The sequence below is a fragment of the Antedon mediterranea genome, chromosome 2 (genome assembly GCF_964355755.1).
Source record: "Antedon mediterranea chromosome 2, ecAntMedi1.1, whole genome shotgun sequence".
Classification (NCBI taxonomy): Eukaryota; Metazoa; Echinodermata; class Crinoidea; order Comatulida; family Antedonidae; genus Antedon; species Antedon mediterranea.
Genome location: NC_092671.1, coordinates 36,625,906 through 36,650,491, shown reverse-complemented (window position 1 = coordinate 36,650,491; position 24,586 = coordinate 36,625,906). Strand labels below are relative to the sequence as shown.

The 24,586-nt window shown below is 32.9% G+C and overlaps 2 protein-coding genes across 2 annotated transcripts in view; one reads left to right on the top strand and one right to left on the bottom strand.

The window, feature by feature from the left end:
- The window catches only part of LOC140040935 (colorectal mutant cancer protein-like), a 92,799-nt gene that overhangs the window by 67,533 nt on the left and 680 nt on the right, over nucleotides 1–24,586 (bottom strand). Inside the window, exon 2 of the mRNA XM_072087221.1 lies at nucleotides 5,582–5,877. Coding sequence (XP_071943322.1) covers nucleotides 5,582–5,877 — 296 coding nt within the window. The remainder of the gene's footprint in view (nucleotides 1–5,581; nucleotides 5,878–24,586) is intronic.
- The window catches only part of LOC140040934 (condensin-2 complex subunit G2-like), a 116,277-nt gene continuing 95,081 nt past the window's right edge, over nucleotides 3,391–24,586 (top strand). The window contains exon 1 of the mRNA XM_072087219.1: nucleotides 3,391–3,394. The gene's annotated coding sequence lies outside the window, so the exon portion shown is untranslated. The remainder of the gene's footprint in view (nucleotides 3,395–24,586) is intronic.

Below are 24,586 nucleotides of genomic sequence, written 5' to 3'. Positions count from 1 at the left end.
GCTTTATTATTTTATCATGTACAACAATTTCTTGTTAATTCTGGAAGATTTGATTGATGTTTCTGTTAGTTGTTTTAAAATGTTGTATTTGTTAATCTGAGGCGCCTTGAAGCTAAGGTGGTTCCATCTTGTAAGGCGCCTCTGTGTAATATACTGAATAAAAAATAAAAAAAACAAAAAACTAGACATGTAACTCGTCACTTTGACGAGTTTGGTTATCCGCCGCGCAAGTGGTGCAACATTAACAATAAGGGGATAGGTTGAGGACAAAAGGAAGTGTTCACGTTGGCATTATGACCTGAACTGAAGAATATGATATGTTGTTATTGCTGAATTTTATTGTTTAAATTCATATATAGTATACACAGTATAATCTGTATCCATATCACATACAGTGTAGAATAGGTGAAATTACGGGACCCGCTATTTATTGCAATTTTTAACATGTTGACGGTTTTAAAATGAAACGCGAAGGTAGCAATTCCGAAAGGAAATTATCTCAGCAACAACGTATTAGCGTGTAGAAGAAACTTGAATACGTTAAATAATGATGCGCGCTCTTTTAAATGTAATGAATTATGACGCAAAAGATGAAAATACGACCTTTTTTATTTAACTGGCCATATGATGACGTCACAACATCCGATTGGCAACATTTTTACATAATTTCATATCTACAATCCAATAGCTTCCAGAAAAAGTTTTAATCGTGATTATCACATATTATTCTTACGAGCTATAACAGATTAAAATTTACTGTAAAGATGAAATTGATGCCACACGTGATTTAAATTTGTAGGCATGATGACGTCAAAAAAATTAAAATATTTTTAACTCATGCGAAAGATAGTTGTTTGACCTAGACAATATCAAAATCGGGGTGAAAATGGAAAACGGATAAGTGGAGATGCGCTCTATTCAATGTGATGAGCTATGACGAAAGATACAAAAATCCTAAATTTTATATTCGCGTGGCCATACGATGACGTCACAATGTCCGGTTAGCCATATTAATACCTGATCCGATATCTACAACTCATCTACTTCCAGAATATGTCATCCACAAAAATTTGACCGTCTAGTTTAGAAATTACGACTGTTTAAAAAAAGGCATATTTTAAACGAATTTTTTAACCTTTTCATAAAAAACGCGCGTAAATCGTCCAATTCGACGTGCTCGTATGACGTATCTTTAAGTCGAAATTGTTTAAAATTTGGAAAAATTACTAGAAAAGGCTGGAAAAACATAAATCACGCGAAAAAAATACGTTTTCAATGCTACGTGCGCACCGCACACGTAGAAATGTGCGCACGCGTGGGAATTTTTGACATGTTAAAAACGACATGAAACGCGTAGAAAGTTGATTATAAATTAATTTTGCGCATTTTGAAATTTTAAATGTGCGTGCGCGCGTAACTTTGTGTAAAACACGCAATTTTTTTTCAACAGAAAGTTAGCGCATGATATAAATTAAACTTTTGCAAATTTTCAAGTTGAAATGTTATTAGGTTGTCGAGCTATGTTAAATACGACAAAATCGTTAAATCACGCGTAAGTCACGTTGCGCAATTGTAAACGTCATGAAAAGCTTCGCTTGACGACGTTACGTAAATGTCAATATGTTAAGATAGTTACCGAAATGTTATGTTTGCGAGTTTTAGAGAAAAGCGTTACACAAAAATCATACAGAAAGAAAGAAGAAGAATAACTAGACATGTAACTCGTCACTTTGACGAGTTTGGTTATCCGCCGCGCAAGTGGTGCAACATTAACATTAAGGGGATAGGTTGAGGACAAAAGGAAGTGTTCACGTTGGCATTATGACCTGAACTGAAGAATATGATATGTTGCTGAATTTTATTATTTAAATTCATATATAGTATACACAGTATAATCTGTATCCATATCACATACAGTGACATACATAGAATAGGTGAAATTACGGGACCCGCTATTTATTGCAATTTTTAACATGTTGACGGTTTTAAAATGAAACGCGAAGGTAGCAATTCCGAAAGGAAATTATCTCAGCAACAACGTATTAGCGTGTAGAAGAAATTTGAATACGTGAAATATTGATGCGCGCTCGTTTAAATGTAATGAATTATGACGCAAAAGATGAAAATACGACCTTTTTTATATAACTGGCCATATGATGACGTCACAACATCCGATTGGCAACATTTTTACATAATTTCGTATCTAAAATTCAATAGCTTCCGGAAAAAGTTTTAATCGTGATTATCACATTTTATTCTTACGAGCTATAACAGATTAAAATTTACTGTAAAGATGAAATTAATGCCACACGTGATTTAAATTTTTAGGCATGATGACGTCAAAAAAATTAAAATATTTTTAACTCATGCGAAAGATACTTGATTGACCTAGACAATATCAAAATCGGGGTGAAAATGGAAAACGAATAAGTGGAGATGCGCTCTATTCAATGTGATGAGCTATGACGAAAGATACAAAAATCCTAAATTTTATATTTGCGTGGCCATACGATGACGTCACAATGTCCGGTTACCCATATTAATACCTGATCCGATATCTACAACTCATCTACTTCCAGAATATGTCATCCACAAAAATTTGACCGTCTAGTTTAGAAATTACGACTGTTTAAAAAAAGGCATATTTTAAACGAATTTTTTAACCTTTTCATAAAAAACGCGCGCAAATTGTCCAATTCGACGTGCTCGTATGACGTATCTTTAAGTCGAAATTGTTAAAAATTTGGTAAAATTACATGAAAAGGCTGGAAAAACATAAATCACGCGAAAAAAATACGTTTTCAATGCTACGTGCGCACCGCACACGTAAAAATGTGCGCACGTGTGGGAATTTTTGACATGCTTAAAACGACTTGAAACGCGTAGAAAGTTGATTATAAATTAATTTCGCGCATTTTGAAATTTTAAATGCGCGTGCGCGCGTAACTTTGTGTAAAACACGCAATTTTTTTTCAACAGAAAGTTAGCGCATGATATAAATTAAACTTTTGCAAAGTTTCACTTTAAAATGTTATTTGGTTTTCGACATATGTTAAATACGAGAAAATCGTTAAATCGCGCATACGTCACGTTGCGCAATTGTAAACATCATGAAAAGCTTCGCTTGACGACGTTACATAAATGTCAAAATGTTAACATAGTTAACAAAATGTTATGTTTGCAAGTTTCAGAGAAAAGCGTTACACAAAAATCATACAGAAAGAAAGAAGAAGAACTAGACATGAAACTCGTCACTTTGACGAGTTAGTTATCCGCACGACAAACGCCACGTGCACGTCATACGTTGGAATATTGCACACGGAAAAAGATTATGGCATTGTGACCTGAACTGAAGAATATGATATGTTTTTATTGCTGAATTCTGTTATTTTGTGTCATATAGTATACACAGTATAATCTGTATACATATCACATACAGTGTAGAATAGGTGAAATTACGGGACCCGCTATTTATTGCAATTTTTAACATGTTGACGGTTTCAAAATGAAACGCGAATGTAGCAATTTCGGAAGGAAATTATCTCAGCAACAACATATTAACGTGTGGAAGAAATTTGAACACGTGAAATATTGATGCGCGCTCTTTTAAATGTAATGAACTATGACGCAAAAGATGAAAATACGACTTTTTTTATTTAACTGGCCATATGATGACGTCACAACATCCGATTGGCAAAATGTTTACATGATTTCGTATCTACAATCCAATAGCTTCCAGAAAACATTTTAATCGTGATTATCCCATTTTGTTCTTACGAGCGATAACAGATTAAAATTTACTGTAAAGATGAAATTAATGACCCAAGTAATTAACATTTTTAGGCATGATGACGTTACAAATATTAAAATATTTTTAACTCATGCGAAAGGTAGTTGATTGACCTAGACAATATTAAAATCTCGGAGAAAATGGAATACGGATAAGCGTGATGCGCTCCATTGAATGTGATGAGCAATAACGAAAGAGACAAAAATCCTATATTTTATATTCGTGTGGCCATACGATGACGTCAAAATGTCCTGTTAGCCATATTAATGTATGATTTGATATCTACAACTCATCAACTTCCAGAATATGTAATAAAAATAACTTTCACCGTTTAGTTTAGAAACTACGACTGTTTAAAAAAAGGCATAATTTTGACGATTTTTTTAGATTTTTGATCAAAAACGCGCGTAAATTTTTCAATTCGACGTGCTCGTATGACGTAATTTAAAGTCACAAATGGTTTTAAAATGGTAAAATTACTCTAGAAGGCTGGAAAAACATAATTCATGAGAAAAAAAGATGTTTTTCACGGTACGTGGCCACCGCGCGCGTAAAAAAATGCGTGCACGTGGGAATTTTTGACATGCGCGAAATGTCATGAGTCGTGTAAAAAGTTGATTAAAAATTAATTTTACGCATTTTGAAACTTTAAATGCGCGTGCGCGCGTAACTTCTTGTACAACATGCCATTTTTAATCAATAAAAAGTTTGCACCTGATATGACTTAAATTTTCACAAAGTGTCAAAACTAAATTATGCTTGGTTTTTAGTCTATGAGCAATCATAAAAAATCATAAAATCGCACGTAAGTCACGTTGCGCAACTCTGACGTCATTCAAAAATAGGAGGTGCACAAGTTCACGTAAATGCCCATATGTTGACAAAGTTATGAAATGTTATGTTTACCCATTTTAGAGATGCGCTCTGCACAAAAAGTGAGGGAGAAAGACAGAAGAATAATATAAAATTGAAACAGGACGATTACAAGGAGTTATCCGCTACTAAGCGGATAACTAATAAAAAGTTGATGATGATGATGATGATGATGATGATTTCGTACAATCACAAGAGGTTATCCTGCAACTTCGTTGCGGATAACCAAAAAGTTGATGATGATGATGATGATGATTTCGTACAATCACAAGAGGTTATCCTGCAACTTCGTTGCGGATAACCAAAAACTTTCATACTAAAGTAAAACTACACAATTTATACAGCCATTTCTAAACATAATTTTCTAACATTTTAAGAATGTCTTGAAATACTTGAAACCAAATCTTGCATAAAAGTACAATTAATAATTGATGGAAATAATAATTCTTGGAATTCAGCAATGATAATGACATTCACATTCAACTGTTTCACAATCCCTACATTTTGTACTGTATTGTATTAGGTCTTAAAAAATGCACAAAAGTAGCTTGATTTGCATATAAATTAAGATTTGCCTGGTCAACTCCAGCCTCAGAAGAATCCAGACGGAATTGTTAAAATCAGCTAATGTAGAATGGTCAACAGCTATTAAATGTAGTAACAAAAATGGTCTTCCAGCTAATGTTTACTATTGCCAGCTAATGTAGAAAATATTATATATTTTATTTACTACAAAAGCTGGAGGTTTTACTACATTAGCGGTTGATTGTTCTACATTAACAGTTGTTTCAACATTAGCTGGCGTTTTTTACATTAGCGGTTGTAACTATGATAAATGGCAAGTTATCAGAGGATGTCCCAGAAACTCCCAGAAAAGTTTCGTAAACACACCTTCAGTGTAGCCAAGTAAATACCTACCAAGACTTGTATTGGTGTCAATACTTCTAGGCCAAGAGTTCATATTCTGTTGCAGACTAGGCAGACTCTCCGAAATTGCTGAATCCACGCCGCACAGCTTAGCTTCAAGACTATCGTTGTTCAACTCTTCTTCGTGCTGTTTCACTGCTTCATTGATCTCGTATCGCACTTTTCTACGACATCGTGCAAAGTCTTGAAAGGTTATACGACCCATACTGTCGCCCCCTAGCTGGTGGATGACTTCATTGGCACATTCTTCCATGTTTAGTTGCCGACACATCACCAGTAAATCTTGTCTAAGAAAAATTAAATAGACAAAAAATGAATTGGTGAAGAGTACTTCTGTAACAAACTGTTTCCTAATACATTTTATTTAATATCTATCCATAAGAAAGTACAATACATTGACTGACGTTGTGGCTCAGTGAAACTAACCAATATAAAATAAATCATGCCCATAAACCAGCAGAAATGTGCTACGGACAAAGAGAAAAACGAATGTATTGAATTCAGATCGGTTCACATATGGTCCATAAAAATAAAATGCACATAAAATAAATACATATAATGCTAATAATGTAGTTTTAAGATCACAAAAAAGACAGTAAAACGTTGATGGGCATTCAGTAGAAGTTCTATATGTAAATTCACATAACAAACTGTATCTAATATGTGACCTATTTAAATTACATCACATGACACATTCAGAACATATTAATGTTGCCATATAGCATTAAATTGAATGTAATGATGTTCATTTAAAACTTTTAGTGTAGAGAATATAATTCCATCTTCTCAATTACCTGCTAAAAACGTCAGAATTATTTATTAACTTGCATCAACTGGTGATTAAGCACCTGAATTTCATGAAAAAAATTACTTAAAAACTGAGCCTTTAAAGCAGCATTTAGTACATTCTATTTATAGTTTATAAAATTAACATAGTTTATTTACTACAGTAGCATTGGAGGATAAGGGGGGGGGGGGGGGGGATTAGCAGGGATGAAATGAGGTGGATGAAATGAGGGGAATGAGATGAGGGGAATGAGATGAGGAAGGATGAGATGAGGGGGAGAAGATGAGGATCATACTTTGATTTTTTTAAATTGATTATTTTTACAAATTAGCTTTAAATAAAACCATATGAAAGTATGTCTCTATAGTAATAAACAACTCCATATTTGTTTTGGGTGTGGATGAAATGAGGGGGAGCGGTACAGGTAGATAAAGATCATACATTGATATTTTTAAATTGATTATTTTTAAAAATTAGCATAATAATTTTAAATAAAAGCATATAAAAGCATGTCTCTCTAATAATAAACAACTCCATATTCATTTTATGTTTCTCATTAATAACTCCATAACATTTTATCATTACAGTTTAATGAAACAAACAGAAGATAAAACATCTGCTTTCCTCGACTGTTAGACAAATATTATTTTATTGGTACAGTGATAATAACAGTACCAATTGGACAATTGACAAAATACCAATGCTAGAACATCAAAGATGTATAATTCATTTTATAATCTATTCACATAAATGAGTCACATTTGTTATTTATAAAAATAATATTGAATGTAAATTTATTCAATAATCAAGGCCATCGTACAAAATATAAACCTCATAAAACAGTATACTGTATTCCTTTGGAGGTTCTGCTGTACTGTATTAATACTGAGCATCACCTACTGTAACTTAACTCGGGTAAAACACATAAAATAATCTTTAGGTACAGTATGTGATGTTTTTCCATAGAGAAATGTTTAATGTTTTTGATATGATGGTAAAATAAAATAAAAGTTATACTGGTTTATTTCATTTATTTTATTTTTTTTTTTAAACATTCAAACAGGAACAATTTTTCCACTTACAGGTAATGTTATATAAAAAAATAAAATATAAAATATATACTGTATGTGTGTATACTCGAAAGATTTAAAACACCCACCACTCACAAGTTAACGGGAAACATCGCAATGTACACGGCACTCTATGAACTATCATATCAATATACTAATGGATGCCAGAAGAAAATGTATTCACTTTTAATATTTTTATTTTGAATTTCACATCATTTTCCTAAAACTATCATGTAGAAAATTAACATGTACCTCCAAGCTAGTATCGCTTTCAAAACATAAGTAAACTACTTCCGTACAATCTTTCTTTCGTTGCGTTCTCACGTTACCCTGTACTTCACGCAACGTGCTAGTTTTTAAGCATTGCTTAAAGGTATATCCGTGCATTGATTTTCATACACTTCGCACATTAAATGAAATATAACCTTTATGATAACATTAAAACATCTAACGATATAGAAATTCAAACTGAACTATTGAAGGAAATCTACCGATTGCAAATATCATTATAACAATTTAATTTTCCCTTTAAAATTCTGAATAAATCTAAAATGACAATACTCCTATCGTACATTCAATCTTAATTTTAAAATGTGCTTTGAGGCAATTTATGTCATCAAATATCATATTGAAATAATCACGTTGATAAAATAACTAATAAAAATTACCGATGCTTGAAATCAACCTGTTCCGGCCAGGTAGATCGGTCAACCATGATTGTATGGTACAGATATTATTAATTCTATATTGGTAGATTTTCCATGCAAATTAAATTCCTCATTATTAATATGATATGCATCTGTAAGGTAAATGAACCTTATAAAAACATTTAGATTCTACACAAGCACAACCTACTCAATGCAGAACTACTTGGCTATAACCACTAATAACATTGTCGTTATTTCCAACATGCAAAACACAAACAGTCTGATTGATATTTAAACCTTAATGCAACAAACTCGTTGAGTTTTACGGTATAAAAACATTATTTCAGGCCGTAGGCCCTGTGGAGTAAAGGCTATGTTCTGCCTACTAATGAGCACGATAGCTGGCTGCTGAGGTTGATAGCTTGCTAGGTGGTTCAACATACTGTACCTTAGCAGTCAATAATCATTTTTTTCAAGTGATAAATAAAATACTTAAGTACATTTGACATTCCTAAAGAGGTTTATTATTTTCTGTTTCTTAAATGTTTCTTTTAAAAAATCATTACATCTACAAGGTCATGTTTCTTCACATTTATTCAAAAATGTTCAGAAATTGTTAGCAAATTTAATAAATCTAAATTGCAATTTTAGGAAAGTATGAATTTTAAATCATTTTTAACTTAATAGGCATGGAGATACATACCTTTATTGATTAATCTGTAATGATAATAAAGTTGAATAAAAGCGAATAGAAAATACAGGTCAATTTAGAGGAGTTCATTTTGAATCAGACTATTAGTATGGTAACAAATATGCTGGAATAGAGTGGCTGCAAATGCATTAACTAACAAGCTACTGTACAGTATCAAATGATGTTTCATAAACAATGATGACAATGGTGTTGGTAATGTTGGTACAAATAATGTTTTGGTGTCGGTACAGGTAATTGGGTAGTGTTGGTACAAATAATGTGTTGGTGTTGGTGCAGATAATTTGGTAATGTTGGTACAAATAATGTGTTGGTGTTGGTACAGATAATTTGGTAATAAAATTTTGGTACATAAAATTTGGTAGTGTTGGTACAAATAATGTGTTTTTATTTTTTATTTATTTTATTTTTATTTTTATTTTTTATTTTTTCATACTCATCCAACAGCAAGTAACCCGCCAATTACAGGATGGATAAACTATTTAATAATTTCACAAGACAAACATATACAAGATGCTCTACATAAACAAAGACTTATTATTAAGTCTTTGGGAGTGGAGTTGTAAATTGTCATGAGAAAAAAACCCTGACATATGACAGGACGTGAACCCAGGACCCTTAGATTGGTAGCCAAGCATCATAACCACCAAGTAGCCACAGCTCCACTCCAACTGTTGGTGTTGGTACAGATAATCTGGTAATGTTGGTACAGAAAATTTGGTAGCGTTGGTTCAGATAATGTGTTGGTGTTGGTGCAGATAATTTGGTAATGTTGGTACAAATAATGTGTTGGTGTTGGTACAGATAATTTGGTAATGTTGGTACATAAAATTTGGTAGTGTTGGTACAAATAATGTGTTGGTGTTGGTACAGATAATCTGGTAATGTTGGTACAGAAAATTTGGTAGTGTTGGTACAAATAATGTGTTGGTACAAATAATGTGTTGGTGTTGGTACAGATAATTTGGGTAATGTTGGTACAAATAATGTGTTGTTGTTGGTACAGATAATTTGGTAATGTTGGTACAAATAATTGGTTGGTGTTGGTACAGATAATTTGGTAGTGTTGGTACAAATAATGTTTTGGTGTTGTGTTGATACAGATAATTTGGTAGTGTTGGTACAAATAATGGGTTGGTACAGATAATTTGGTAGTGTTGGTACAAATTGATTGGTACAAATAATTTGGTAGTGTTGGTATGTAATAATGGGTTGGTCTACAATTATAACATGTATTCATAGTCATCCAAATAATGTATTGGTAGTGGTACAAATTATGTACTGGTCCAAATAATGTTGGTAGTGGTCCAAATATTTGTTTGCAGTGGTCCAAATAATGTATTGGTAGTAGTCCAAATAATGTATTGGTAGTAGTTCAAATAATGTATTGGTAGTGGTCCAAATACTGTTGGTAGTGGTCCAAATAATGTATTCATAGTGATCCAAATAATGTATTGGTAGTGGTCCAAATAATGTATTGGTAGTGGTCCAAATAATGTATTGGTAGTGGTCTAAATAATGTATTCGTAGTGGTACAAATAATGTATTGGTAGTGGTCCAAATAATGTATTTGTAGTGGTCCAAATAATGTATTGGTAGTGGTGCAAATAGTGTATTGGTAGTGGTGCAAATAATGTATTGGTAGTGGTGCAAATAATGTATTGGTAGTGGTGCAAATAATGTATTGGTAGTGGTCTAAATAATGTATTGGTAGTGGTACAAATAATGTATTGGTAGTGGTCCAAATAACGTACTGTATTAGTAGTGGTCCACTATCTTTAGTATTAGTCTACTGTATATACAGTAGTACAAGGATAGGGATGTTGATATAAATAATGTGGTCATATTGAAGTACTGTATAGTGGTAGTACTTTATTAATGCTGCCAATAATGCACTTTTGGTGGGAACAATTTGGTACAGTAGTTTAGCAAAAGAAATTGTGTTGTTGTGATATAAACATTTTCCAGTGTATTCTGTACTCATTTGTACAGAAGTATTGAAGAATGTATTATTGTACAGTATAGCATAAACGCATTGATTCATATTAAGGTATTAATAGCATTTTGACAAGGTATCATCAGTACCATAATGTTTTAATATATTGCAATGAAATGTAAAATGACATTATTATAAATCATAAGAGACTTTATAAATTGACTATAATGTTACATAGAGTAACATTATGCCCAGAGCACAGTTCAATGTGGGTTACTTAGCAACAAGGTTAAATGTAAGCAGAAATAAAAATGATGATTTAACTTATGATTATGTTGAGAGCCATTTTGAATTGAAATTTAACCAATAAATAATTTCTGTGTCTGGATATCAAATAACTTCATTCCAAAGTGTTTTCTTCATTTTGTTTAAAAAAAAAAGAATATAGTATTGGTAATTTTTTTATAATAATCTGCATATTTACTTGACTGTTGACAGATTTTGTAGAATAAAGAGTTTCTAAGGAATTAAGTGTGTAGCCATAGTGCCCCCATATTTTTCCTGAATAATGATGACTTGGTATTGTTAAAAGCCGAAATGCTGTAAATAGACTTACAGTAACTTGTTTCTTCCAACCCTACTGTACCTATCCAGAAGGCACTACTACTGACCTAAAGCTCTGTATACACTATCAAACTTTATGTGACAACAAAATATGATATGCCCATATGTGGACACGATGACATCATAGCATCACCATATTTGGGCATATCACTACCATATTTGGGTACATCACATTTATTTTGTCAAACAAGTTTGATAGTGTAGACAGAGCTTTAAAGAAACTTTCCAAAATAGATTTTATTTTTAATCAATGTTTTCTGCTGAAAATGGAACAAGCTCCAAGAACCTGCAGTGTGGATAAATCCAACAAACAATTTGAAAAACCTGAACACTAGCAACACATAGAGTAAAGCACTACAAAAGACTTAGGAATAAACAGCATGTGCGCAGCAGATATGAAGTGAGTGGATTTACAGTTAAGTGTGACAATGTGCTTATCAGCTATTAATAAAGTCTGCTACCCAACATGGAAAACACTAGAATATTGATTAAAATTATTAATTGCAATTTTGAAATACATAATTTATAAGAAAAATATTTTACAAATTACTAACATTAAATGGATGAGTTATACTTTTTAAACCTTTTTAGTTTTACTGGTTTGAATATTAACTTAACTATAATAATAATAATAATCTACTTTTTATGATGAAAATAAAAACTAGACGGGATGATATACCCAGAGTACTGTAGCACTTCCAAGGCCACCTGCAAGAGGGACCAACAGACAACTATAAAGCTCTGTCTACACTATCAAACTTTATGTGAAAAAGAATGTGATGTGCCCATATATGGACATGATGATATAATATCACAGCCATATTTGGACACTCACATCACACTTTTTTGTCAAACTAGTTTGATAGTGTAGACAGAGCTTAAGACCTGTGGAAAAGGAACAAGTTAAGGTACAGGACATGGGCAGCGACTTCAGCCTAAGGTTGTATTCGTACGGTGGTTAAAATAAGCGCTTAATTTCACCCATGCCTCGGGTTATAAATTGAGTGTTGTTCGTACTTGAAATATTTAACCGCTTAAATGCTTAATCGACGAATCACAAACCGGAAATTACGTTTTAAGGTCAGTTGTCTTTACAACCTACGACCCCATTTTCGCACGCTAGTTTCGTGTTGTATATTTTTTACTCGCGATCTTTCTTTACAATAACAATTACTTGCTACCTTTTACACTGCTTATCCTTGCGACAAACCTTATGCCTCTTAACGCCGATAATCTTGCCGAAATATGCCTTCTCCTGACAACCATTATTGTACTCATTGATGAAGAATTTGAGCCCAATGTTACACGACGGAAACACCACCGAACAGCTAGGCCTACTACTAAGCGGTCTACACCAACAAGGACAGCACCAGCTGATGATTGCTCTCGAAGCGTGTATGGGAGAGCTTCGTAGGAGAAATGACGGGCCTAGGCAGCGAACGTTTGTCAAAATTTGACACAATGCCTCTATCGGAGATTTATTAATCCTCGAAGGCCGAGTATAATTGGATTATCGCTGAAATAACCTGCAAATTTGGTGAACATTTTGCCTCGAATTTTTTGTAGCCTGAGGCAAAAGTTAATTGGATCATGCGAACGGAAATCGGGAATAAGCTGGTATTTTCAACCCCTACGAACAGGCCCTAAGACTGGGAAATGTGGAGGACAGAAATAATAGGCCTTACTCAACTGGAAGAGAAAGAATATCTACTTTAATACTATCTCATCTGTCCATAACATGTTTCAGTTCACTTTGCTAAATAAATAAAATTTTATTAGAAAATATTGGTTGAAATTCCTCCATGTTATAAAGTATTTCTGCTTTACACCAATTATGTACAGTAACACTTAGTGGAAACACATGTGGTATATAAATCATATCTATGCTAAAAATTGTTTTAATAACCTACTATACTGTAGTTAATTAAAACAATTAATGTAAAGATCTGATATTAGGAACATATGCATACTTTACATAAAGCCATACTTTTTAATTGTTTAATTTATTGTTAGTTTAATAGTACTTAATTAGTTTTAATATTTACTATTTTTTTTAACCTACAGGTATATAATTTTTACAATTTATACTCAAACTACTGTCAAGTTAATCCTGGTATAATCCATTTAATCCTGGTATAATCCATTTAATCCTGGTTAATGTTTCATACATATACCTTAATTAAAGATATATTGTCTCTCTGAAAAATAATTTTTGAAAATCGTTTGTTGAATACGCCATTTTAATGTCACATTATTTGACCAAAAATTAGATATGCAAAAGAATTATTTACCTGAAAAACTGTAATTTAAAGCAAAGAATTGTAAAATTGTCTGTAAGACAATGGGTTTTTAGGTAAATTTAACTGTTTATTTTGTCTTTTTATAAGTGGAATAATTATTTCTTATATGAATAACTTCATCGAAACTGCAAAATGGCCTATTAAAAATCGTGATTTTATAAAGCTTTATTTATCATAAATCACCTTAAACTATTTTACATCAACAGACATCATGCATTTCCATAATATGTTATTCACTGATGATCAACTTGGATGACTAATTCAGTGCAACACCCATAATTAATCAAGGTGAAAGAGATGATGATAACATTGCTATCACTCAGTGTACATACATCATTATGAAATATGAATATTACAAAATTATGTCTTGTCATAAAGTTATTTTAAGCAAGTCTACAGAATATTGATCGTTGAAGATCTATCACTGATAACAGACACTAATGCTCTGTCCACACTCAATCAAATTAGTTTGACAAAAGTAGTTTATTGTGCCCAAATATGGACGTGATATTCCCAAATATGGTAGTGATATGGGTACAACATCACATTTTTTTGTCACATAAACTTTGATAGTGTAGAAAGACCTTTACATACTAAGGCTTGACATACAGTAGAAAAAAATAGACGAGAAAATTAATAACGACGATGACAATGATAATTTAGATGTGATTGTGATTATACTGGAATGATAATAACAATAATCCACAACAGGTCTTCTTTGATAACGTACTTAATATTTTGGTGCTTATTTAACTGCGGCGCTTAATTATCAGTGGCACTCATTCGATAGTGATTTAAATCTTTCGTTTATTATTATTCAAGCAGTGACAGTAATCTATTATTTATTTCAGTATTTTGGGACATTTTAACAAACAAAATCATTTGTACAGTACTGTAAAACAGGTATCAAAATCTGAATTTCATTAATGAAAGAAATGTTTTTATATTCGAAAAGCGGCATTACAATACATATTGTAGTTAAGCGGCTTGTCAAACGGAATGACAAGCTTACCGGCAAAAATCAAGAAGCAAAGTTGTCTTTACGAATACATTCAGAATAAATTATAAAAACAAGCAAATCTCTCGACATTACTTAATAAATGGATCATGAACAAAAGATAGCCAGAAGGAATTCTTCCACTTTGCCACCTTTAACAATACACCATCACATCATATTATTCTCAATTTAGAAATGTCCACGAAGCATGCTTTATTCTGCTTGCTTTTACGTTTTGTAATTAACAGGTTTACAGTTGATTGAAGGACTTGATTTTCAGTAGAATTTGCATTGTGAATTCTACGACAAATTATCAACCTACAGTATATACATTTGATCATAGTGTAGCAATAAAAAGCTAGATAAATTTTTGAGAATCAGTTGTGCATAGTATGGAGTGGTGTAACCAATTTTCAAGCAAAATTACTATAGGTTAGATTCAATTTCTAGATTCAATCATGATAGTCCAGTAACAATCTGTTCTACTAAATACTTTAGATGGTAATCAAATTTTATTCTTGTTATCAAATATTTTGCGCATACAGCCAACTGTACAATTTCTGTTACCCAATAATTGTCTGTCTTCTTTAATTTATTTAATAACTGTTTTGAAATGTAAGATCTAAAAATAAAATTAAAGATATATATAGTATTGTCCCCCTTTTCTTTTTATATTTTAATGTCACATAATAGTTATTCATTTTGACCAAAATTAACTGCTTTTTATAATACGTGAAATAATTTTTTTTGTTACAGAAGTGAATAACTTTATTATAAATGCAAAATGGCCTATTTTAAGTCTGACTTTATTAATCTTCATTTTTCATTTTGGGGAACAACATCTTTAAATAGATATCTTTAAGGGGAATAAATAGTATGGTAAATACATAAATTTGGTACATTTATTTATAAGTTGGTTGCATTGTCCTTGATGGTGTAGGCTAGACACATGTTACTTTTAATTAATTAATTACTGTAATGAGAGTAATGAAACACAAGGACAAGGCCAAATCAAGGTGTGGTTATTAAAACAGTGAAATTAAAATTTTATTTCATCTCATAATTTGAAACATAAATTCATTAATTTTCTCTGTTTTCATCATTTTCTGGTTCTTTGGACTGCTAATCTATACACTTTGATTTCACAATAGTTATGCTAATCTTTCTCCAAATTGTTATTTCTTCACACTGTTGTCTTCTGTGGCACTGGTAGAACAATGTGAATAGGGGCCTAAATAAATGTGCTACTGTCTCTGTGGCACTGGCAGTACAATGTGAACAGGGGCCTAAATAGATGTGCTACCCTCTCTGTGGCACTGGCAGTACAATGTGAACAGGGGCCTAAATAAATGTGCTTCCCTTTCTGTGGCACTGGCAGTTCAATGTGAACAGGAGCCTAAATAAATGTGCTTCCCTTTCTGTGGCACTGGCAGTTTAATGTGAACAGGAGCCTAGATATATGTACCCTCTCTGTGCCACTGGCAGTACAATGTGAACAGGTGCTAAAATGTGCTACCCTTCTCTATGGCACTGGCAGTACAATGTGAATAGGGCTTAAGTAAATGTACTACCCTCTCTGTGGCACACTGACAGTACAATGTGAACAGGGGCTTAAATAATGTGACACTATAAAGTCCAGTTGTGCTTGACCTGCTCTCCTACATCCTACAAATTCAAGAATTTCAAGCTGTCTAAAGCCTCTAGGCATTGCTGAAAATAGATCAGATGTTAAAGAATGCTTTAACAGGCAAACAATAACTTTCCTTGCTAAAACTACCAAATTCAGTTGGCGGCCATTGTGTGGTCTTCTGTTTGTATCTTGTTACATTTTAATATTTCGTTGTTTTTGCTATTTCTAAAGCTCTGTCTACACTATCATGACAAAAAACATGCCCAAAGATGATAGTGATATGACATCATCACCATGTCCATATAATATGGGTACATCACTCAGTAGTACTTTAATTGTCTCGGTGTCTTTGTTTTCATTGTAAAGCTCTGTCTACACTAAGACACAGAGACAATTAAAGTACTACTGAGTATTTCCATTGCATTCACAATGTTAAACACTTCAGTTCAGACTTTCCACTAATGTATATAAAATAAAACCTACCGATAAATAATTTATAGCCTTTAAACAGAGGTTCACAATGTGGTTTTAATTGGCAAAAGATAATGCCAACTGCCTGTCAATCAATCAATATCTATCATAAGTAAATACTTGTCGTCCTTACCTGTCTTTACCTGATAGAGTAATAGACAACATTCAAAGTTCAAGTATTACAGGTAGTTTTACCAGTCAAATATTTTCACAACATTGTTTGTTCTGCATAAATGCAATTAGTTTAATCTTTTATTACATCCTCTACAGGACCTATTTACCCCAAAAGACAATTGGAATCTGTCTGTATATTAATAATTATCAAATACTGTACTGTATAAACTAATATAGTATGCACCTAATCTGTTACGGACTTTTTTTTGCATATTGTAATACTAGTACAGCACTGTAGTTGAAGTACTGTAACTTATACAGTATACTGTACTGTACAAACAAAATTGTTGTACAGTTACAGTACAGTAGCTTAACTGTATTGTACAAAGCTACATTTCTTAATCAAATTCAAACTTTATCATTAAATTTAACTACACAAACCAGTAGTGGTGTTAGTAATCTATGAGTGCTAGCTTACCTGTATAAACCGACAATAGCCCGTGCTCTAGATACGAAAGTGAAAAGTTCCTAGAACACCCCTGTATTATAATGGACCAGTCCGCAACCACGCCCTCATGTGGGAACGTACCAACGTAATCATTTTGTTTCATAACGTAAAATTCGACCATGTACTGTACATGCCTGGTCACGATTGTATTATTACTTTACTTCAGTTCATTTTACTGTATTCTATTCAAATTTGTGTATGGCGCCCTACAAAGTACAGAGAGTTTAACAATACTAGCATTATTATTATTAATTAAAAAGAAAAGTTTTAAGTTGACGTTTAAATAGAGGTGCTGAATTATCAGTATATCTCTCTCCCGTTCCTCCAAGTTTTTAACCTAGCTACACTGTAGTGCATATCAGTAACTTTATCGGTCAGCAGTACTGTAGGACTACTTCTGTACTTCAAAAACTAGCTACTACCAGTATACAAGTAATAAATTTGAATGCGTAAAATATTATAAATAAATATTAATTATATGTATTATTATCATTACAGATTAAAGATGAGCATTCATTCAGTTATACAGTACTTTTACATAAAAACAGTTATTTTTATACAGAAAATGTACAAATGTTGACAATAACTGAACAACTGGCTGTTATTCTTACCAAGGCCAATTCTTTAGAATTCTACATCATAACGAACAATCTAACAAATTTGCCACTTCTATTCTATTATTTGATAAATAAATGTTGAGTTAAAAATCATGACACCACTGTCGATTTAATCCAGATTAAGAACACTACACTCTAAAAGAGGAATCTTCTATCCTTTGCAAGGCTATTGTAATCTTTCAGAATAAGTACCTCTAATTTAATAACCTTTCTTGTAACTGTTTAGAACAGTATGATACTATTTTAAATGTTGGTATAAATTGTGTGAAACTGTAAAGGGCTTATTTAGTTTGGATTACCATATCAAATCCCCTCATTACAATTCAATGGGACCACCTACGTTTAAGCATCAACATCACTTATTTAAAAGACAAGCTCTATCAAGTCAACGAACACATTACAGTACACTATCAAACTTTATGTGACAACAAGTGTGATGATTGTACACAAATATGGTAGTGATATGCTTAAATATGGTAGTAATATGACATCGTCATCCATATTGGACACATCATGTTTTTTTGTCACATAAAGTTTGATAGTGTAGACAGAGCTTAACAAATACTGTTATGTCAGCAGAACCTCTTGTTTGGGACACCAATTTAGGCTCAACATCCCTACAGTACCTGAACGTGGGACAATATATATGTTAACACTACAGTACTGCATATGGGCAATATTTATTCAAGACCTTTATTCAAGAGACACACCACTATTATATGAAAAGTATAAATAAATTCCTTAAAACTAGTAGAATAAACTTACTGTACATTATACTATAAAACATGCCATTAGATTTAGTATTTGAATATCCAAGGCATTAATAAATAATCTAGTGATTTTTAATAGGTTTATACAGGAAATATACTGTGTTATATATGCCGATAGCAAAACTACATCACTCATTAGGAAACCTTGTTGAATTGAATGCGTAAACACCGACTTCTTGTGATACACCGAAACTAAGCCTTGGGTCACACATTTTTTTCAAATTTTATTCATTAAAAATACTAATACTGACTGTATGCTATAATCAGTATCAGCAGCAGCATTATACATAAAATGAAGCCCATCCCCTTTAAAACTTGAAATTGAAGCTTTGGGACATAGTAGGCTTACAGTACTGTATCTCAGGACCACACTGTACAGTAGATGTACAGTAGATTTCTGTGAGTTGGTTGATCTACATACCTTACATGCACACTGATACCTTTTTTCACTACTCAATAAAAACTAAACTGATTTAAACAAGGAGACATACAGTACAGTAATAATTAAACAGTTAAATGCTCGTCAAAGTGACTACAGTAGTTCAAATATAGTTCTTTGTTTAAATGTACTGGCCACAATTTTCCTATATGTTTTGTCTAAATGAATAATCAAATATTTATACATTCAATTTAGATATAAAATTTCTAATTATTTTTGTCTAGACTACAATAGATTTGAACACAATGACATGGAAACAAAAACGCATCTAAAATAACAGTACAATTGCTACTACTACCACTTGTTACACATGAGTAAACAGAAATTCAAGGTTACATTTTCATTAACAAGATTCATTATTTAAAAAACAGAAATATTTGTATATTTATACATTTAACAAGGCCATATACATGGCTGCAGTCGCGTGCGCAAATTTGAGTTAGTGTTTACCAACCGACTGAGATAGTGAGCTGTAGAGTTGCGTTTCCATGTGACTTACTAAAAATGTGACCTAAAATGTAATTTGCCTATTAAGTATACAGTAGTACTTACAGTACTGTAGTACTACTACTACTACTGTATAAAAGTTATCTTAATACTGTACAAAAACAGTTTAAAAAATCAGCCTTACTGTAAATAGAGACACACACCTCCCCCCTCCCCACTCCCCACCTTGGGACACCTCTTTCAACGCAATAATTTCCTTTGAAACAAAAATAGGGAGTACAGTAATTTTTAAACCTACAGGCTACTATTCTGGTGACACCCATTATAGTACTTAAAGACCCCTTCCCTGCAATTTTGGACGTTTTTTTGGAAAATAATACATATATATCACTTTAAAAACATTAAACCATGTCATTCCTTGTCTTAAATGTACGTTTTATGGTAAATTATGATAAAAAGTGAGAAATAATGCACTACCTAAGTAGCTCGCGGCGATCGACCTCTTGTGGACGGTCTTAGGCCTAGCCTAGCTAGGCTTAGTTTTGTAGGCCTAGCTGGTAAACATCGGTAATGTACGAACATCGTACGCTAGCTATATACCTAGCCTGACGTTGTATAGTTGCTGCATTAATTGTCTTTCTATTTTTGGCAGACTCCGTTGATACAAATTGGGGAAAACCCGGTATTTTCGCTGAAAAGTTAGGAGTCTTCCATTTGTTTTGGCCTCACGATCGATGGAAAAAGTGGGCGAATTACAGGTGAAAAACAAAAATATCAATCCGCGCGCAATGCATTTTGGGATTTATAGCGGGCCGCTATAATTATTAGAATCGACTTATTTTTCACATTTTTAACCGTTTAAAGACGAAAAAAATTATCGCAATAGGACCATATAGTATTATTTTTACATTAAATATAGTTTGTGATCTTAAATTAGATCTAAAAAACGTAGGGAAGGGGGCTTTAAGGAGACACTTCTTGTTCTTAAATGTGTCTCTCTTTCTTCCAATAAGAATTCTACTGTATTTGTAACTTGAATTGTAGTAACATTAACAATATCATTTGGTATCTTTACTGTATACATACAATTATTTAAATTACAAAATAGTGGCTTAAAGAATGATTAAACATTAGTTACTGCGAGTCTATTCCGAGTTTACGGTCATTTCAAACCCTAGGATAGGCTTATCGTATTAATTGCCTGCGTCAGTACAGCAATATCAATTTGCATTCATTTTATTGATATAGTACCATACTTGACAACAACAGAAATGCTGGTGCAACTGGACATTAATTCATAAATCATCACTCACACACCGACAAACAGTCTCCAGGATTTAACAACAATCACTCATAAGCGATTATAAAGATGATCATCATCATAATATGATGTGGAATATCAAAATAAGGAGATTACAGTATTTTGAAGGAGAACTGAAGGAAAGGAAAAATAATGAGTGACAAACATACAATATTTCAAAATAATAATTATATTAATTAATAATAATCATTTACCGATTCAATCATTATGAATTTAAAAATAAAACTTAATATAAAAATTATATTGTGTCATTATGATACATGATTATGGTAGTGTATACTTTAGTACAGTAGAATCAGCAGAACCTGATAGCTATTTATGAAATTTGAACAAGTCGTTATACTTTATGTATATAGTTTAGGAGGGGTGTTGAACCCACAAATGTAAAAACGCCCACAAATGTGAAAACAACCACAAATGTGAAAACGCATCACCCACAAATGTGAAAACAACCACAAATGTCAAAACGCATCACCCACAAATGTGAAAACAACCACAAATGTGAAAACGCATCAACCACAAATGTAATAAACAGCGCCCACAAATGTGAAAACGATCATCGCCCACAAATGTGATAACGCCCACAAATGTAAAAAAAAATGAGAATTTTTCGGCCACAAATGTAAAAAAAAAAACAGATCAAATTTAATGCTAGACTCAAACAATTTTGATCGAGGTACTACATTATATCATGATTGTATTGAGTTGTTTCAATAATTGTTTGTTCACGATACGTCTGTTAGGGTCGTGGTTAACGCGTTGGATTATTATAATTTGCTGCTCATGCGCGCGATATTTGCACGTTAACTCGTTTGTTTAATGAACGTAATAGTTCAAGACAATATTTGTTATTTGCTGCGCGCGTATAGGACGTATAGTTATAAGTCGATGTTCGATGTTTTTTTGCGTGTGCACACGATACTAAAAGGTCAAGGTTAAATTGCTACTTGTATGTAGTGTGTGGTTATTAACTCGTTGGCTTAATACTGTTATGTACGTATAGTTCAAGTCGATGCTCGATTCGATGTTTTTGTGCGCGTACACGATACCACAAGGTCAAGTTCATAATATACTATTGCTACTTGTGGAGTTAATTCGTTGGCTTATTGTTATGTTCGTGTAGTTCCAAGTCGATGTTCGATTCGATGTTTTTTTGTTCGCGTGCACGATACTACAAAGGTCATGACTTGTATACCATTGCTACTTGTGGTGTGTGGTTGTTAACGTATAGTTTCAAGTCGAAGTTCGATGTTTTGCGGGCGTGCACGATACTACAAGGTCAATAACTGCACGATACTACAAGGTCAATAACTGAACGACGAGTATAGCATTGATCTTGTAGTATCGTGTACACCGAGCATCGACTTGGAGCTATAATACGTACATAATACTAATATAGTAAACCCAACTGCACTTCAAGCAGCAATGATATATGACCTTGTAGTATCGTGCACGCGCACAAAAAACATCGAATCGACCATCGACTTGGAATTATACGTACATAACAATAAGCCAACGAGTTAACACTTACAAGTAGCAATAGTATATATGACCTTGACCTTGTGGTATCGTGTACACGCCCAAAAACATCGAATCGAGCATCGACTTGGAACTATACGTTCATAACAGAAAGCCAACGAGTTAATAACCACACACTACATACAAGTAGCAATTTAACCTTGACCTTGTTGTATCGTGTGAGCGCGCAAAAAAAAATAACGAACATCGACTTATAACTATACGTACATAATAGTAAGCCAACAACCACACACTAGAAGCAACAATGATATAACATGGCCTTGACCTTGAAGTATGGTGCACGCGCGCAGCAAATAACAAATATTTTCTTGAACTATTACGTTCATTAAACAAACGAGTTAACGTGCAAATATCGCGCGCATGAGCAGCAAATGATAATAATCCAACGTGTTAACGACGACCCTTACAGACGTATCGTGAACAAACAACTCAATACAATCATGATATAATGTTTGTCTGAATCTAGCATTAAATTTGATCTGATTTTTTTTACATTTGTGGGCGAAAAAGTCTCTCTTTTCTTTACATTTGTGGGCGTTATCACATTTGTGGGCGATGATCGTTTTCACATTTGTGGGCGCTGTTTTCACATTTGTGGTTGATGCGTTTTCACATTTGTGGTTGTTTTCACATTTGTGGGTGATGCGTTTTCACATTTGTGGTTGTTTTCACATTTGTGGGTGATGCGTTTTCACATTTGTGGTTGTTTTCACATTTGTGGGCGTTTTCACATTTGTGGGTTCAACAAGGGGTTACCCCGGGATACTAGTTTTTTTTTTTTTTTTTTTTTTTTTTTTTTTTTATCCATCCAACAGCGAGTAACCCGCCATTTACAGGATGGATAAAATATTTAAAATTTCACAAGACAAACATATACACAAGATGCTCTACATAAACAAAGACTTATTATTAAGTCTTTGGGTGTGTAAATTGTCATGAGAAAAAAAACCCTGACATATGACAAGACTTGAACCTAGGACCCTTAGATTGGTAGCCAAGCATCATAACCACCAAGCCACAGCTCCACTCCTGTTAAAAACTCTGTACACTGTACAGTAGTACTACTACTACAATACACTAGGCCCTTTGGGAGAACAGTCTTTGACTGAAGAGGCTACCCAGTATAAAGAATAATAATAATATTTAATACTGTACATACTATAACGCTACAGTACACACAGTATGAATCAGGAATAGTCCGATTGTACTGTAGTAGATTTTGAGTTGTCTATGTTTAAAGATGATTGACACTTCAGATATGCCAATCAACCAGTTGTTATCTTGTTAGCAAAAAGTATTTCGTTAAACAATGTGAGGTCTAACTTTCTGGATGCTGGGTCACTTTAATTCACAGTGTTGCATTTAATTTCCACTTTTATATTAACTAAGTGAATTTGGATGCACCGTGCCAGTATGATGGGATTTATGTACCTTGGATCCTGCAGTTTTTATGGTGAAGAAAAGCTGGTTAATTAAAAATTGTATTAATGGAATACCTTCATATTTATGATGCATATTAAATATATAAATACAAAACAAAAATGTTAACATTGGGTGGCTCGTGGAAAAACACATGGTACGGACTACAGTATTTTGAAACATATGCCCTAGGCCTAGTAGTAGTAGGCCTAACTATAAAGTAGCCTAGACCTACTAAATTTGGCGCTACTGCAGTTTCAAACCACACTGTTAAATCTTCGATTTCTCACTTAATTATTTTTTTTTCACACCCACATCATACAATTTTGGCCCATTATGTAACATGTTACCATGATTTAGCCACCGTTATATTATCTTTATCACAATAAAAAATGCCTTTCAAAACAGCTCCAATTCCGCGAATACCTCGATCGAACTGTGGCCATTTTAGAATCAGAAAATTGCCAGAAATCAATGTATGTTTTATTTTCTGTTTTTATTTTTAAACTGCAAAGAGTGGTTTTTATAAAGAACCAGCTAGCTGTACGACGATATGAGTCTGTACATAAAACATTGATAGGACCTATTAATATGAATAATAATACTAATATTATTAATAATGAAATATTAATTAAACCTCTATTTCGCCAG